The sequence below is a fragment of the Amphiprion ocellaris genome, chromosome 4 (genome assembly GCF_022539595.1).
Source record: "Amphiprion ocellaris isolate individual 3 ecotype Okinawa chromosome 4, ASM2253959v1, whole genome shotgun sequence".
In the NCBI taxonomy this organism is placed as follows: Eukaryota; Metazoa; Chordata; class Actinopteri; family Pomacentridae; genus Amphiprion; species Amphiprion ocellaris.
The window spans coordinates 4,450,909-4,467,126 of record NC_072769.1 but is presented as its reverse complement, the minus strand read 5'-3'; the positions used below and the strand labels follow the sequence as shown (position 1 = coordinate 4,467,126).

General features: G+C 39.8%; 1 protein-coding gene across 1 annotated transcript in view; it reads left to right on the top strand.

The window, feature by feature from the left end:
- Nucleotides 1–12,619, top strand: part of si:dkey-28b4.8 (sarcoplasmic/endoplasmic reticulum calcium ATPase 2) — a 30,850-nt gene extending 18,231 nt beyond the window's left edge. Inside the window, exons 16-24 of the mRNA XM_055010003.1 lie at nucleotides 1,236–1,347; nucleotides 2,776–3,014; nucleotides 3,100–3,320; nucleotides 5,332–5,534; nucleotides 7,349–7,434; nucleotides 7,657–7,790; nucleotides 7,891–8,008; nucleotides 8,110–8,244; nucleotides 8,350–12,619. Of these exons, the coding sequence (XP_054865978.1) occupies nucleotides 1,236–1,347; nucleotides 2,776–3,014; nucleotides 3,100–3,320; nucleotides 5,332–5,534; nucleotides 7,349–7,434; nucleotides 7,657–7,790; nucleotides 7,891–8,008; nucleotides 8,110–8,244; nucleotides 8,350–8,532 (1,431 nt within the window). The 3' untranslated portion in view covers nucleotides 8,533–12,619. The remainder of the gene's footprint in view (nucleotides 1–1,235; nucleotides 1,348–2,775; nucleotides 3,015–3,099; nucleotides 3,321–5,331; nucleotides 5,535–7,348; nucleotides 7,435–7,656; nucleotides 7,791–7,890; nucleotides 8,009–8,109; nucleotides 8,245–8,349) is intronic.
- Nucleotides 12,620–16,218: the final 3,599 nt, after the last annotated feature.

Below are 16,218 nucleotides of genomic sequence, written 5' to 3'. Positions count from 1 at the left end.
ACGAGACACAAAATGACAAAAAAATTGGCAAACGACACGAAATAAAACAAAAAAAGAGACAATAAATTAGACAAAAAAGCGACAAAAAAATGGCCAAACGACAAAAACGAGACAAAAAAAACACAAAACGGCACGCAAAACAACAAATAAAGCAAAACACAAAATGACAAAAATAAGACAAAAGACACATGCGAGACAAAATGGAAACACAAAATGACAACAACAAGAACCAAGAGGACAAAAACATGAGACAAAAGTCAGACAAAAAAAGACAACATAAACAAGACAAAATACTACAAAAGTGAGACAAAACGACAAAATTGAGAAACAAAATGACAAAAACAATCAACAAACGACTTGAAACAAAGCAAAAAACAAAAAATTGGACAAAAAAATTACAAAACCACAAAAAAATGGACAACTGACGAAAAAGATAAGTGTGAAACAAAACCACAAAAACGACACACAAAACAACGAACAAAGCAAAATGCAAAATCACAAAAGTGAGACAAAAAATACAAGTGAGACAAAAAGAAAACACAAAACGACAAAAAAATTAGACAAATGACTCGAATCAAAACAAAAAAGAGACAAAAAATTAGACAAGAAAGTTACAAAGCGACAAAAAATGGACAAACGACAAAAACGAGACAAAATATTATACAAATGACACAAGACCAAAAAATGACCAGAGAAAAACAAAAATGGCAAAAAAGTAGACAACACAAGTGAGACAAGAAGGAAACACAAAACCACAAAAACTAGAAACAAAACGACAAAAACATGAGGCAAAAGTCAGACAAAGAAAGCCAAAAAAACTACAAAAACAAGACAAAATATTACAAAAAATGAGACACAAAACAAAAGAACAATGAACAATCTAGTATTTTATTTTCTGATCACAATAACTTGTCATGGTCTAGAAATGATTTTAAATTTATAGTTTTACTAATTTACAATCTGCAGTTAATGTCTCTCTCTTTTTACACTTTGAGGGCTGAATTGGACCCTCTGGAGGGCCGCTTCTGGCCCACAGGCCGCATGTTGGACACCCCTGGTCTAAATAAAGAAATCAAAAGTTGACTTTTGCAGAAATGTTTCTCTATGCTTCCCCTCCATCACTTTTATTCTCCTTAGTCGGACCTGACCTTCGTTGGCTAAATAAAGAAATTAAAAGTTGACTTTTGCAGAAATGTTTCTCTATGCTTCCCCTCCATCACTTTTATTCTCCTTAGTCGGACCTGACCTTCGTTGGCTGCGTGGGAATGTTGGACCCCCCCAGGAAGGAGGTTCTTGGTGCGGTCCAAATGTGTCGGCAAGCTGGAATACGAGTCATCATGATCACAGGTAAGCTCACAACACTACATAACCATTTAAATATTCATCCATCCATCATCCATCCATCATCCATCCATCCATTCGTCATTCATCCATCATCCATCAATCCATCATCCATCCATCTATCCATCCCTTATCCATCCATCATCCATCCTTACATCCATCCATCCATCATCCATCCATCATCCATCCATCCATCATCCATCCATCCATCATCCATCCATCCATCCATCATCCATCCATCCATCCATCCATCCATCCATCCATCATCCATCCATCCATCATTCGTCCATCATCCATCATCCATTATCCATCATCCATCCATCCATCATCATCCATCCATCATCATCCATCCATCATCAACCCATCCATCCATCATCCATTCCTCCATCAATCATCCATCCATCATCCATCCATCCATCATCCATCCATCCATCCATCATCCATCATCATCCATACATCATCATCCATCCCTCCATCATCACCCATCCATCCATTCATTATCCATCCATCCATCCATCCATCCATCCGTCCATCCATCCATACATGTGCGTCACTCAGTTTGAAATTCTACGTTTCATCTTTATCAAATCCGATTTGTATCAAAATGTTTCAACAAAACTTCTTTAACATCAAACAAAATAAGAATTTGAGAGCAGTCTGCAAGCATGCAGGACGTGGTTACAGCTGCATAATTTTTACATGGTGGAAACGACTAAATAGAAATGGCAAAATGTAGTAAAGTAGAAAAGTTTTATGATAGTTTGTAAATACATAATAAGTTATGTTTGTCTTGGTATACTGTCAACAGTATAAGTCAAAGAGGACAAAATACTAAAATCCAGGGCTGGAGACTGAGATTCTTTGCTGAGGATAAAGTGTCTGAATGTAGAGCTTCTAATCATACAAGGTTGATGTCCTGGGATGTATTAATCACTAAATGACAGCGAGGTTTAGTTCTGACTAGAGGGAAGGGATGTCTGGTACCAGTCCTGCAGGGATTCTGGATAAGATGCTCCATTGGCTGAAAGGCAGAAAGGTTCCAGTAGGTCAGACCAACACCAGCTGCTCAGATGGACACATCTAGACTGGAAACCAGAACCAGCCCTCAGGATTCTCTCAGATACCTATATTTATCCATTATTTTCTGGTTCTACAAAGAAAAAGATGACTGTGAAGATTAAAATGGGACCACTCTATCAGCCTCCACAGAAAAACTACAACAGGAAGTGACATGGAACAGGTCACGAAACAGGAAGTAGTTATCAGAGTCAAGTCAACGAACAACAGAAAGTAACTGGAACTAACCAGAGCTAGGTATCACCGAGCCAGGAGAGTTCCAACCAAAAACAGAAATAATGTACACACTAATGCTGAAGATTCAGCGGCACGAAATTCATTCTCTGAAATGACGTGAACTTTTTGGTTCTCCTCCAGGTGACAACAAAGGCACGGCCCTGTCTATCTGCAGGAGGGTGGGCATCATCACAGAGCAGGAGGAGGAACAGGAGGGTACCGGGATAACCGGGGGTCTAACGGGGAGGGAGTTTGACGAGCTGCCTCCTCACCTCCAGCGTCAGGCCTGTCGGACCGTACGTTGCTTCGCCCGGGTGGAACCGGCCCACAAGAGCCGCATAGTGGAGTACCTGCAGAGCCTCAGTGACATCACCGCCATGGTGAGAGTGTCACCTGGAAGCAGTGTCACAGGTGTGCTGATGACCTGTACAACAGCAGTCATCTTCCTCTCTTTCATTGATTCAGACTGGCGATGGGGTGAACGATGCTCCGGCACTGAAGAAGGCAGAGATTGGCATCGCCATGGGCAGCGGCACGGCGGTGGCGAAGTCAGCGTCTGAGATGATCCTGGCCGATGACAACTTCTCCACCATCGTGGCCGCCGTAGAGGAGGGCCGGGCTATTTACAACAACATGAAGCAGTTCATCAGATACCTGATATCATCCAACATCGGAGAGGTGGTCTGGTGAGTAGGAGAAATGCCTCATTCAGACATTTACCATATAGACCAGGGGTGTCCAACATGCGACCTGTGGGCCAAAAGTGGCCCTCCAGAGGGTCCAATCCGGCCCTCAAAGTGTAAAAATTCCAGAGAAGACATTAACTGCAGATTGTAAATCAGTAAAACTATAAATTTAAAATCATTTCTAGACCATGACAAGTTGTTTTGATCAGAAAGTAAAATACTAGATTGTTCCTTGTTCTTTTGTCGTTTTGTGTCTCATTTTTGTAAAATTTGGGGGGTTTTTTTCTGTCATTTTTTGGTCTCGTTTTTGTCATTTGTCTTTTTTTGTCACTTTGTAACTTTTTGTCTAGTTTTTTGTTTTTTGTGTCGTTGGTCTCATTTTTTGTCATTTTGTGTCTTGTTTTTGTAATATTTTGTCTTGCTTTTGTTGTTTTTTGTCTGACTTTTGTTGTTTGTCTCACGTTTTTGTTGTTTTGTTTCTCGCTTTTGTCTTTTTTTGTCTTTTGTGTCATTTGTTTAATTTTTTGTCTTGTTATTTGTCCATTTTTTTGCAGCATTGTAACTTTTTGTCTAGTTTTTGTCTCTTTGTTTCATTTTGTGTCGTTTGCCTCATTTTTTGTCATTTCTGTCTCATTTTTGTAATATTTTGTGTTGTTTTTCTAGTTTTTTGTCTTTTTGTTTGATAATTGTGGTTTTGATCATAAAGTAAAATACTAGATTGTTCATTGTTCTTTTGTAATTTTGTCTAATTTTTGTAAAATTTTGGGGGGTTTTTTGGTCATTTTTTGGTCTCGTTTTTGTCATTTGTCTTTTTTTGTCACTAACTTTTTTGTCTAGTTTTTTGTTTTTTGTGTCGTTTGTCTAGTTTTTTTATTTTGTATCTCGTTTTTGTAATATTTGTCTTGCTTTTCTTGTTTTTTGTCTGTCGTCTCATGTTTTTGTCGTCTCGTTCTTGTCGTTTTGTTTCTCATTTTGTGTCTTTGTGTCGCTTGTGTTGTTTAGTCAATTTTTTGTCACTTTGTAACTTTTTTGTCTAATTTTGTCTCTTTTGTTTTGATTCGTGTTGTTTGTTTCATTTTTTTGTCGTTTTGTTTCTCGTTTTTTTCATTTTGTGTTTCCTTTTTGTCTCGCTTGTTTTTTTTGTCTTTTTTTTGCGTTTGGTTCCTTTTTTGTCACATTTTGTTTTATTTATGTCCATTTTTTGCCGCTTTGTAACTTTATCTCTTTTTTGTTTTGCATCTTATTTTTGTAATATTTTGTCTTGTTTTTCTTATTTTTTGTCATTTTGTTGTCAGATTTTTTTTGTTTTGATCATAAAGTAAAATACTAAATTGTTCATTGTTATTTTCTGTCTCATTTTGGTGTTTTTTGTCATTTTTTGTCTTGTTTTTGTAATATTTTATCTTGTTTTTGTTGTTTTTTTGTCTTGTTTTTGTCGTTTGTCCATTTTTTTGCAGCTTTGTAACTTTTTAATCTAAATTTTTGTCTCTTTTTCGTTTTGTTTTGTGTCGTTTGCCTCATTTTTTGTTGTTTTGCATCTTGTTTTTGTAATATTTTGTCATTTTTGTTGTTTTTTGTCTTTTTTCGTCTGACTTTTGTCATTTTGATCATAAAAGAAAATCCTCTATGGTTCAGTTCCACATGACTAAACGTTTTGTGCCTTTTTGTAGACATTCTGTGATCTGGAAGTTTTAATGTGGAAATGACAAACTGAGGCTGAATGTTGCTGAAAATGAATTTATTTTTCTTAAGCACTTTCAGTTTGTTCATGATGTTTTGTAAAGTGATAATTCCTTAAATGTGAACACTTTCAGAATGTACTTTTTTACACTAAAACAAAGGAACCATTAGGAGTTGTGGTTATTTATAGGTTATTATGTTGTGATTCTACTGGTCCAGTCCACTGGAGATCAGACTGGACTGAATGTGGAACCTGAACTAAGATTAATTTGATACTCCTGATATAAATTATTCTCTAATTCTCTTCCATGTGTTACTCTTTCCTTTCCAGTATTTTTCTAACAGCGGCCCTGGGCATGCCTGAAGCTCTGATCCCAGTCCAGCTGCTGTGGGTCAACCTGGTCACTGATGGTTTCCCAGCAACCGCTCTGGGCTTCAACCCTCCAGACCTGGACATAATGTCTCGTCCTCCCCGCTCCCCCAAAGAGCCTCTTATCTCCAGCTGGTTGTTCTGTCGCTACCTGATCATTGGATGTGAGTGATGACCCTGAGTCAGATATTAATGATGGTGTGGTTATCATTTACGGTCACCTCCTGGCATAATTAAGGCCTAATAATGAACCTTTAGACAAGTAGCTCTGCTAACAGAGACCATTAGGTTCCAGATTGAATATTTTAAATCAAAGTAATCCAAAAATATCTGTTTAGTGTGCATTATTTTCTTGTAATGTTTATATTGTTGATGATTTTTGACATGCTTTTAGCCCATCTTCCCCTTCTAAAGTATGGGAACAATGAGGCCAAATGTTGCCCATAGTCAGTAGAACTATTTGGAACGTCCTGAAGAAGACAAAAACCACTGATGGACTGAGGAACAGACGGGTAGAACAACGAAAACAGCAGCAGTTGATGACAGAAACATTGTGAGACCTGTAAAGAAAGAACTGTTCGTGACATCAGCAACAACCTCCAGAGGGCAGGAGTCAAGGTTTCACAATCTACTGTTGGCAAAAGACTTCATGAACAAAAGTACAGAAGCTACACCAGAAGATCAAACCACTCATTAACAAGAAGAACAGGAAAGCCAGACTGGAATTAACCAAAAAGTACATAGATGAGCCTCAAAACATCTGATGAGATTAAAGTTTGGAGAAAGAAATGATCTGAAATGAAATGAAAGCTGAAATGTTGATCCCTGGTCTCGTATTCATCGTTTGATGTCAAACAAAATGTTTTCATCCATCAGCAGATGAAGCAGGCCATTCCAGACGTTCCTCCTCCCAGCAACACTTTCCAGCTCTTCCTGGGGGATCCTGAGGCGTTTCCAGGCCAGTTGAGATATATAATCCCTCTAGCAGGTTCTGGGTCTACCCCGGGGTCTCCTCCCAGGACGACGTGTTCAGAAAACCTCCAAAGGAAGTCTGCCTGGAGGCATCTGAATCAGATGTCCAAACCACCTCAACTGGTTCCTTTAGAGGTGAAGGAGCAGCAGCTCTAGTCTGAGCTCCCTCTGAATGTCTGAGCTTCTCCCCCTATCTCTAAGGCTGAGCCCAGACACCCTACGGAGGAAGCTCATTTCAGCTGCTTGTATCCATGATCTCATTCTTTAGGTCACTACCCAGAGCTCATGACCATAGGTGAGGGTTGGAACGTAGATGGATGGTAAACTGAGAGCTTCTCCTTGCGACTCAGCTCCCTCTTCACCACGACGGTTCGGTACAACACCCACATTACTGCTGACGCCACCAATCCACCTGTCCATCTCACGCTCCATTTTCCCATCACTCATGAACAAGATCCCGAGATACTTGAACTCCTTCGCTTGGGGAAGCAACTCCCCCACACCTGAAAGGAGCAGTCCACCAGTTTCTGGAAGAGAACTATGGCCTCGGACTTGGAGGTGCTGATCCGTATCCCCCGCCGCTTCACACTTGGCTGCAAACCGCTCCAGTGTTCCTGAAGGTCTGACAAAGCCAACAGAACCACATCATCTGCAAAAAGCAGAGATGCGATCCTGAGGTCTCCAAACCAGACACCCTCTTCACCCCGGCTGAGCCTTGAGATCCTGTCCATGAAGACCACGAACAGGATCGGAGACGAGCGGCAGTGCTGGAGGAGTCCAACACCCACTGGAAACGAGTCTGACTTTGTGCCGAGAATGCGGACACAGCTCTCACTTTTGGTTGTACAGGGACCGAATGGCTCGTATCAGCAAATGTTTTCAGTCTACAGCAAAAATAAAGGAATTGGCCTCACTGTTTCAATACTTTTGGAGGGAAGTGTACTTCATGAATCTGAACATCCATGAACCAGTTTGTAATTACTGACCAAGTTGTGTTTTTCTGTAGGTTATGTGGGAGCAGCCACTGTTGGAGCTGCTGCCTGGTGGTTTATGGCAGCCCATGATGGACCAAAACTCTCCTTCTATCAACTGGTAATTTATTTTTGTTCATAATACATCAAAGAAAAAGTCCTGCTTTTAGTACTTGTCACTTTTTAAGAAACAGACGGAGAATGTTGAAGGTTAATAATCAACCCTGACAGAAGATAAAGCTGAGTTTCCTTTGTTGATCACAGCATTAAAATTATTTATACATATGAATAGAATGTCATGTATGTAGTATCTGTGTTATTTATGCAGCTGTTTGTACCTTAGTCCCATTATCTGCAGTGCAGTGAAGGCCATGCTGAGTTTGCTGGTGTGCAGTGTTCAGTCTTTGAATCTCCGTACCCAATGACCATGGCTCTGTCCGTCCTGGTCACCATAGAGATGTGCAACGCCTTGAACAGGTAAGAAAAAAAATTACACACCTTTAAATATGAGGAAGTCAGGAATGCACCATATGATGAGAATGGAGACAACAAAAGAACCTTCTCTTGTACTTTCCAGTCTTTCAGAAAACCAGTCCTTGCTAAAGATGCCCCCTTGGTCGAACCCCTGGCTGGTGGGAGCCATATGCCTATCCATGACCCTACACTTCCTGATTCTATACGTAGACCCACTTCCAGTAAGTGAAAGGTTACCTTCTGGCACTTCATGAAGCAGTATTTATCTAGCAGTTACAACACCCAAAAAATCAACTTCCTGCCTTGATGATTGCCTCTCCAGGTGATATTCCAGATACGCCCGCTGTCCTGGCCTCAGTGGGTGGTGGTATTGAAGATGTCACTTCCTGTCATCTTGATGGATGAGGCCCTCAAGTTTGTGGCCCGCACATACATCGAACCAGGCAGCCAAATCCAGGTGAGAGGAAGTGATCTCAGTGGTTCTGTTGATCTCAAAGTGCTATGTGTTTTGTGTAACCCTCATTGTGTTTTCTCTCCTTGTTTAATTCCATATCTTCAAAAGACTCTAGAAGAAGAAGAAGAGCTGCAGAGGGCAAGGGCCCGCGTGGGATTGGTCGGCGCGGTGATAACGAAGATACATCAGTCAGTGAAGGGCGTGTCCTGGTCATTCGTCCTGATCTCTGCACCACTAGTCATCTGGATCTTCAGCTTGGACTCTGATATTACCAACATTTTCTGGGAGTGACTTAGAGAGACTGAGGAAGGGTAGGCACGAGTGAAGAAAGAAAGGGAAAAGATAGATGGTGTATTGGGGATGAATCAATAAGGAAAAGGCAAGGGGAGTCGGAGAAATGAGGCGTAAGCAAAGGTGATGAATACTTTTGTGATATACGAGAATGTAAAGGATATGAAGTGAAACACTGAGCCAACAGACAATCAGAAAAATCTAAAAGGAAAAAAAGTGCAAAGAAGTTTTATATGATGACTTCTTGATGAATTAAGGTGCTGCATGTAGCTATTTCCCTTAAATCAACATGCGTACTTACACCATAGTTTAACCCACATCTTCCTTTTAGAGCTGCACTCTTGGTCCTTTTGTCATTCCTGCTCTGATGGAGATCATCAGTGGTTCCTTTTTTGGTTTTGCTGTTTACATTTTCTCAGTAGTTTAGTTTATTTCGGGCTGACCTGCTTTAAGGCGCTTTTCCACCAGCACCTACTGAACTCGACTCGGTTTAGGTGATTTTCCATTCCAGTTGAGTACCACCTCATTGTGGGTGGAGTCACAAAACACTCACCACCATCCAGCGGTGGAGTCGAGGCCACTCTCCCTCCCGTTGCTCACCGGTCAGTGCCGTAAACGGCGTCCATTTGGCTAAACCACTTCCAACACCTCCGGTGTGACCCACTCAGGCCCTTGTGGTCCTCGATGGTCCGATAGTCTCTTTTGAGCTTTTTTCGCTTCTCCCGACACTGCTTCATTGTCCTACTGTATCCGTGGGTGGTCATCCACTCAGAAACCTCCTGAGAAACTTTCTGGTTGCAAGTCACACCGTCCAGCTCCCTCTGGATTCTTTGGTCCGCCACCAAAGACAGAAAAGTCTCTTCATTCGTCCACGGTACAGGTCTGGTGTGTTGTCACTCCCTGTCCAATCAGTGTCCTGCACTCTGTAGACGTCACATTATCGGCTCCACTCAGCTCGCTGGGAATGCCGGCCCAGTAGGAACTAAAATAATAGCTGGTACCAGGTACTACGTCTTCATGGAAAACCTCACAAACCCAGTAGAGTTGAGCTGAGTAAGTGCTGTTGGTAAAGTGCCATTAGACCTTCAGATGGGTTGGCATGCTGAGCCTGGACCATTTTTTTATTTTGTGTTTGTTTTCTGTTTGGTTGGTTTTACCCTAATTTCCAATGGTTTAGACATAGAAGTCAGTGCTCTGCCAAAAGGCGCTTTTCCACCAGCACCTACTCGACTCGGTTGTTTTCCATTCCAGTTGAGTACCACCTCATCGTGGGTGGAGTCATCATAGCACGGCGGCCCAGGAGTCCCATAACGTCATTTGTGTGCGACACAACAATGGAGGACATGGAGACAATGGTATACCCACTGCTCCATCTATGGCTTTTTTATTTTGCCAAGTTCTGTGAAGAGCAATGCACACCATCGCTGTTGCCAGACTTCACAAACCGAGTAGAGTCAAGCCGAGTAGATGCTAGTAGAAAAGTGCCATTAGAGATCTGAACAGGGTTGCACCGGTGAAACTGTCCATCTATACAGGAATGCAATCCACAGGGAGGTAGCGTTACCTCGCAAGTTAAAGCATGGCTTCCAAAAATTACTTTTTTTGGAGGCAACAACTATATAAGCTTGCCTGACAATCCTTTGTAACTTTGCTTTATCCGTACATGAATATAGAGAGGAATACACGTCCGAACAAGCTTAACGTTTTGTAGGTTTTTTTTCCAGTGTACTTCCTAATTTAACTGTGTTTTGTCAGTGATTGTGGGGTCAGATGTGTCCAACATATTCCATTCATTTTTATGTTTTCAATGTTATGAAAATGGCTCAAATATAAGCTAAGCTAATGTTCCATCAGTTAGCAGCTGCTCCACCTAAATGTTCAGTAACAGCCACTCTCTACAGAAAAAAAGTAATTTTAGTGGTCCAACCTATTTCACTTTCTTACTCCAGAAGTCCCTACATTATACAGCGAACACTAAAACCACTGTCAGGTGAGGAGAAGAACACTAATCATCTGGTTTCAGTGGGAAAACCTCGGGTCTTGATGTTCATGCTAGATTGGCAGCACAAGAGAAACCCATACAATATTTTACATGTGGTTTTAATTTTATGGTTGATCAGTTATTTATTTTTTTTATTTGTGTATTTATTTGATCAGGGACCATGCAATTAACATAGAAAACATCTGAGGTCTTGCATATAGAGCGTATAGCATTAAGCTAATCTTCAACTCCTGTCCCTGGTTGGGCTTTTCAGTGAAAGTAGACAAAGGACTAACAACACCGATAAAAACAGAACAGACCACATTATAAACTACATAATGACGCAATCCACAGTCAGTCGGACCTTCTAGATGTCATAGGCGGGTACATTCTTGTTTTTCTTTCAGCCTATACTTAGTAAAGGTTTAGTTTAAGTCTATATGTGAACTTAGGAAAAGTGTAAGGGTAAAGGGAATGGTAAATACTATAAAATAAAAAGACAAACATTTGATAAAAGTCAGAAAAGGATTTGTGTAGTAGAAATATGTTAATTTTCACCTTGAGACACTTTAGTGGGACCTGGTGTAGATGTTTATTGAAGTGATTAATAAGTGTAATAATGGTAAAATGCTACACATAGCACCTTTTAGGACAACGTTTCTATACACATACACCAGCTTTATATCTACAGTGTCATCTACCAGTAATAATATGCGCTTAGTTAATAATATGTACAGCAGAATCTCCCATCTGAAAGCCTTAACAGTCTTTATGCTGTCATCTATTCAGTCACATTACTGTTAAAACTTTTCATCGTGACTTTCCACAGGGCTACAGTGAGGACTGAACTAGTAAAGGAAGACTAGTAGCAGACCGTTTTCACATGTATCTTACTGCACATTACACATTTCAAAATCAAACTTTACATGACCTTTAGACATCCTGAGGTTCCACAGATTAGAGCTTTCTGAGGCCCTGTCCAGTGCATTGAAATATTGATGTTTAAGTTGTTGTTTTTCTATCCTTTACTTCTGTTCTCCCTGACAGAAGCGGCCTCTGTGTCAGTGGAATGGAGATTATAATGGAAGCAGGATATCATTTAATGACCGGAGCTTTTATTCTGCATAAATTCCCAATGATATCCTGTCACAAGTCACACAGTAGACGTGACCGTGAGCGAGTGTTTCCTTTAAATGTGATTTTGTGCTGTCTGAGGTCATTGTGAGGTCTCACCTGGTTTGCCACTGAAAGGATTTTTTATTTGTTTGTTGAGAATAAAGTCACAGTAAGGTTCCTCTTGGCTGGTGAAGTGACATCCAGCCGTCAGACTTCAGTGAACTGAAGCCTTAACACAATGTTTGTTTTCAAAATTCCAACTTTGCTCTGAATATTGACTTTTTTTGTATAATGGCAAGCTAATTGTTTTAATATGACTTTTTCAGATTTATTTCTTCTTTGTAAAACTGCAACTATCTTGTCATGTTGACATTGTTTTCAGAATTCCACCCGTATTCTTATAATATTCTTTATTCCTGAAAGTGTAAAACTTCCACTTATGTTCCATTGTTTTCCTATAAGGAGCCATTTGCTCTTTAAGATACCATTTATTAATGCATTTGTTTTGTTTTAGTGAAACCTTGGTATTTATTTGTTGAATTTAATTTGCATTGATTTGCAAAAAATTTGTTTTTTAATACCGCTAAGGCAGAAGAAACGCCTGTAGATGCACTGAGTAGAAAATACTTTTGAATTATTTATTTCTATTTTATTTATTTGCATTGTCATGCTGAAGTTTGTTCACACCATTTGTCCTTTATTATTATTATTTAATGCTGATGCCCATGTTCTTAGAAATAGAATGAGAGTTTTTAGAGCCCCACATAGATGGTACTGTACTGGTTTCCTGTTTAAACAAAGACTAAATTGAAGAATTACATAACTATGTAGCCAAAGTTTTTCCGTCTTTCTGTTTTCTGCACCGCTGCCACAGATATTCACAGTGAAGTGTCACTTTGGTTGGTTTTCTTTTTGACTTTTCTTTTTGTTTACTCTGCAGGCGATAGGTGATGCTACAGGATGAAAACAATAAAATGGTTCAGCGTTTGAGATACGAAGTTTTTCTGTTTTTTTTAATGGAAACATTAACGGATTTACATTTTACCATGCATTCCTAAAATCTGATGATGTCTTTTAACCATATAAAGGGATTCTGTATCAATCAACCAGACTTTTCCTCTAAACAGAACGTGCGCTCCATTTATAGACAAACTGTACTCAAAAAAATATGTTGATGCTGACATGGAACCATGAAGGTGGAAGAGAAACGTTCTGATGGATGAGTGTACCATCATTTTTACATTTATTAACACTGATTAACTGAGAAAAAGTGTGATGTGATATTCATGACCTTGTTAGGAGGAGCTTCCTGATATCTGTGAGCTCCTATTGGTGCCCATTGCTTAGTTATAATGCTCTCAGTGGTTAAATCAGAGAAGATAGACTCTATCTCACAACGCTGAGAATGGCAAACCAATCCAAGTTCAATAAAAGGTGTTTTTTTAAATCAAAGCCATCATAAACCAGTAACTGCAAACATTAAAGTGAAGACATGATCTGTGATCTGAAATAGTCTTACATTAATGGATAGTATCCAGGACTCCAGACAGACCTTTCCATCGGTAGCACTGATGCTGCCAACTTTCTTGCTTGGTCGCCTATCATGAATACTGATAAAATAATGCCTGGATTTTGCTGGCATTTACCGGCGCGCAAATGATCACATTATCAAACTGCGTCGTGAAGCGTGTGAACAAGTCGTGTGCCTGCAGTCACAAGCTTGATATCGGAATCGGAAACTGAGAGTTGGACAATCTCGGCATATCGTTATCTGCAAAAAAAAAAAAAGCCAATATCAGACATCCCTAGTCACCAGTCTTATGATGTCAGTCATAAACTGGACACAGGCTGAACACTGGACATCTGCTTATCAGTAAATATTACGTTTTACCAATGTTCCCTGAACGCCTCACTTATTAGTTCCAGTAGACGATGCAGTATAATGTGTCCACAGGGAAATTTTTACAAGTTTAATTCAGTTCAATCCGTCCATCCATTATCTATACACGACTTGATCCTCATTAGGGGGGCTGGAGTCTATCCCAGCTGACAGGTCAGGGTTAACCTGAACCCTAAACCTAATGCAAAACTTAACCACAACATCTAGTCTGAACCCCTAAGCTGCCCTTTGAAAGGAAGGACAGACAAAATGACCTCACTTCTCAAACTGTCCTTATTCCCAAGATGTAAAAATCTAACTGGTCTTCATAATGAGAAGCCATACAAGTAAACACACAACACTTCCAAAAAAAAACAGAATAAATATTAGTTCATACTTCTTACCTTAGAGAGAGAGCTGATATCAAAAGGAGCCTAGTGTGGGATCTAATGCAAAGAAAAATGAGTTATGTTGACCGCGTTCTGCATGGCAGTGCTGGAAAGCTCCAGAATATAACTCTTGAAGGCACCATCGAAGGAACACGTGCAAGAAGAAGGCAGAGAGGTGAATGGAGTGATGAGTGCAACACAGTCCTACACTGAAGCGAAGAGAGCTGTGGAGAATAGACGCAAATGGAGACCTATGATGGCCAACCTTTGGAATGAAGACGGAACATGACGATAATGATGACGATGATGATGATGACTGCTCACCTACAAACCCAACATGAGAACCAGGTGTGAATTTCCCCTGAGTATATTCAGGAAATTGACATAACACGCAAATTTATCATGACCCACTGAGGGGAACATGTTAGATGATAAATGTGAGTAAGAGTAACGGGGTAGTAGTTTTTAAAGAGTCTCTCTCAGTTTGTTTCTTTAGACAGATCTGTTTGAGCCTCACATTCTGAGAAGTTTAGTGGAAACGTCACTCTTTGGTGCTCTGAGCCTGTTGGGTGGGGGGGTTGCTGCCGCTGTTTCCACAGTCAACAGGACTCCCAGGGTTTCCAACAGGTTGTGCCGCTGCTTTCTAGAACTACAAACACACTCATATATCTCAACAACACTGAGTCCAGTGATGTGTACTTTAGCCTGAATGTACAGAGTGCAGGCTACCGATTGGACAGGAAGTGACGACACATGAGAGCAACTCCTTCACCAAAACCGGTGAGTGTTTTGTGACTTCAAGAAATTTTTACATTACTTATGACATTGGTGGAGAGCTCACTTTAAACAAATAAATGTTGAAAGTAACGTTGTCTCCTGTATGCAGGCAAAAAGCAAGCTAGTTAGCCATCAACGCTAACTTCGTGGATGGGCCGCAAAACACACAAAACACCTAAAATTACCACAAACAGACTGAAAACGGCCACAAAGGGATGCAGAATGACCACAAAAAGACCTAAAAAGCCCACAAAACAGTCTGAAAATGACAAAAAACAAACAAAATGAGCACAAAAACGAACAAAATCACACAAAATGACCACAGAAAAACACAAAATTACTTAATGAGACACACAATTATCATATAAAGATACAAAATGACAAGAGAGACACACTAAATAGCTACAAAAAGTTGCAAAATGACCACAGAGACACACAAAATGACCACAAAACACCTAAAATGACCAAAGACAGACTTAAAACGGCCACAAAGAGGCACAAAATGACCACAAAAAGACCTAAAAAACACCCAAAACAGTCTGAAAATGACAAAAAAACAAACAAAATGAGCACAAAAACGAACAAATCACACAAAATGACCACAGAAAAACACAAAATGACTTAATGAGAGACATAATTACCATATAAAGATACAAAATGAGAGAGACACAAAATAACTACAAAAAGTTGCAAAATAACAAGAGAGACACACAGAATGATCACAAGACACCAACAGTTCCCACAAACAGACTGAAAACGGCCACAAAGGGGAGCTAAATGACCACAAAAACATCTAAAATGCCCACAAAACGGACTGAAAATGGCCAAAAAAGAAACAAAATGAGCACAGACACACATAACAACCTCAAAAAGGCACGACATGACCACAAAAATGGACAAAACGACACAAAATGACTACAGAAAAACACAAAATGACTCAATGAGACACATAATTATCATATAAAGACACAAAATGATGAGAGACACAAAATAATGACAAAAAGTTGCAAAATGACCGCAGAAGCACAGAAAATGACCACAAAAATGCACAAAGTGACCACAAAACGCACTGAAAATGACCAAAAACAAAACAAAATGAGCAAAAAGACACTCAAAAATGACCACAGAGAGACACAAACTGACAAAGAAACACAACATTGCCAAAAAGACCCCCAAAAACACAAAATGACCACAGAAAAACACAAAATGACTCAATGAGACACATAATTATAATATAGAGACACAAAATGTTGAGAGAGACACACAAGATAACGACAAAAAGTTGCAAAATAACCACAGAGACACACAAAATGACCACAAAATTGCACAAAATGACCACAAAACAGGCTGAAAATGACCAAAACGAAACAAAATGAGCACAAATACACACAAAGCAACCACAAAAAGATACAATACAACCACAATAACACACAAAATGGCAAAAAATGACTACAGAAAAACACAAAATGACTCAATGAGACACAAAATTATCAGAAAAACAGGCAAAATGACCACAGACTGATAATGACCGACCAAAAATGACC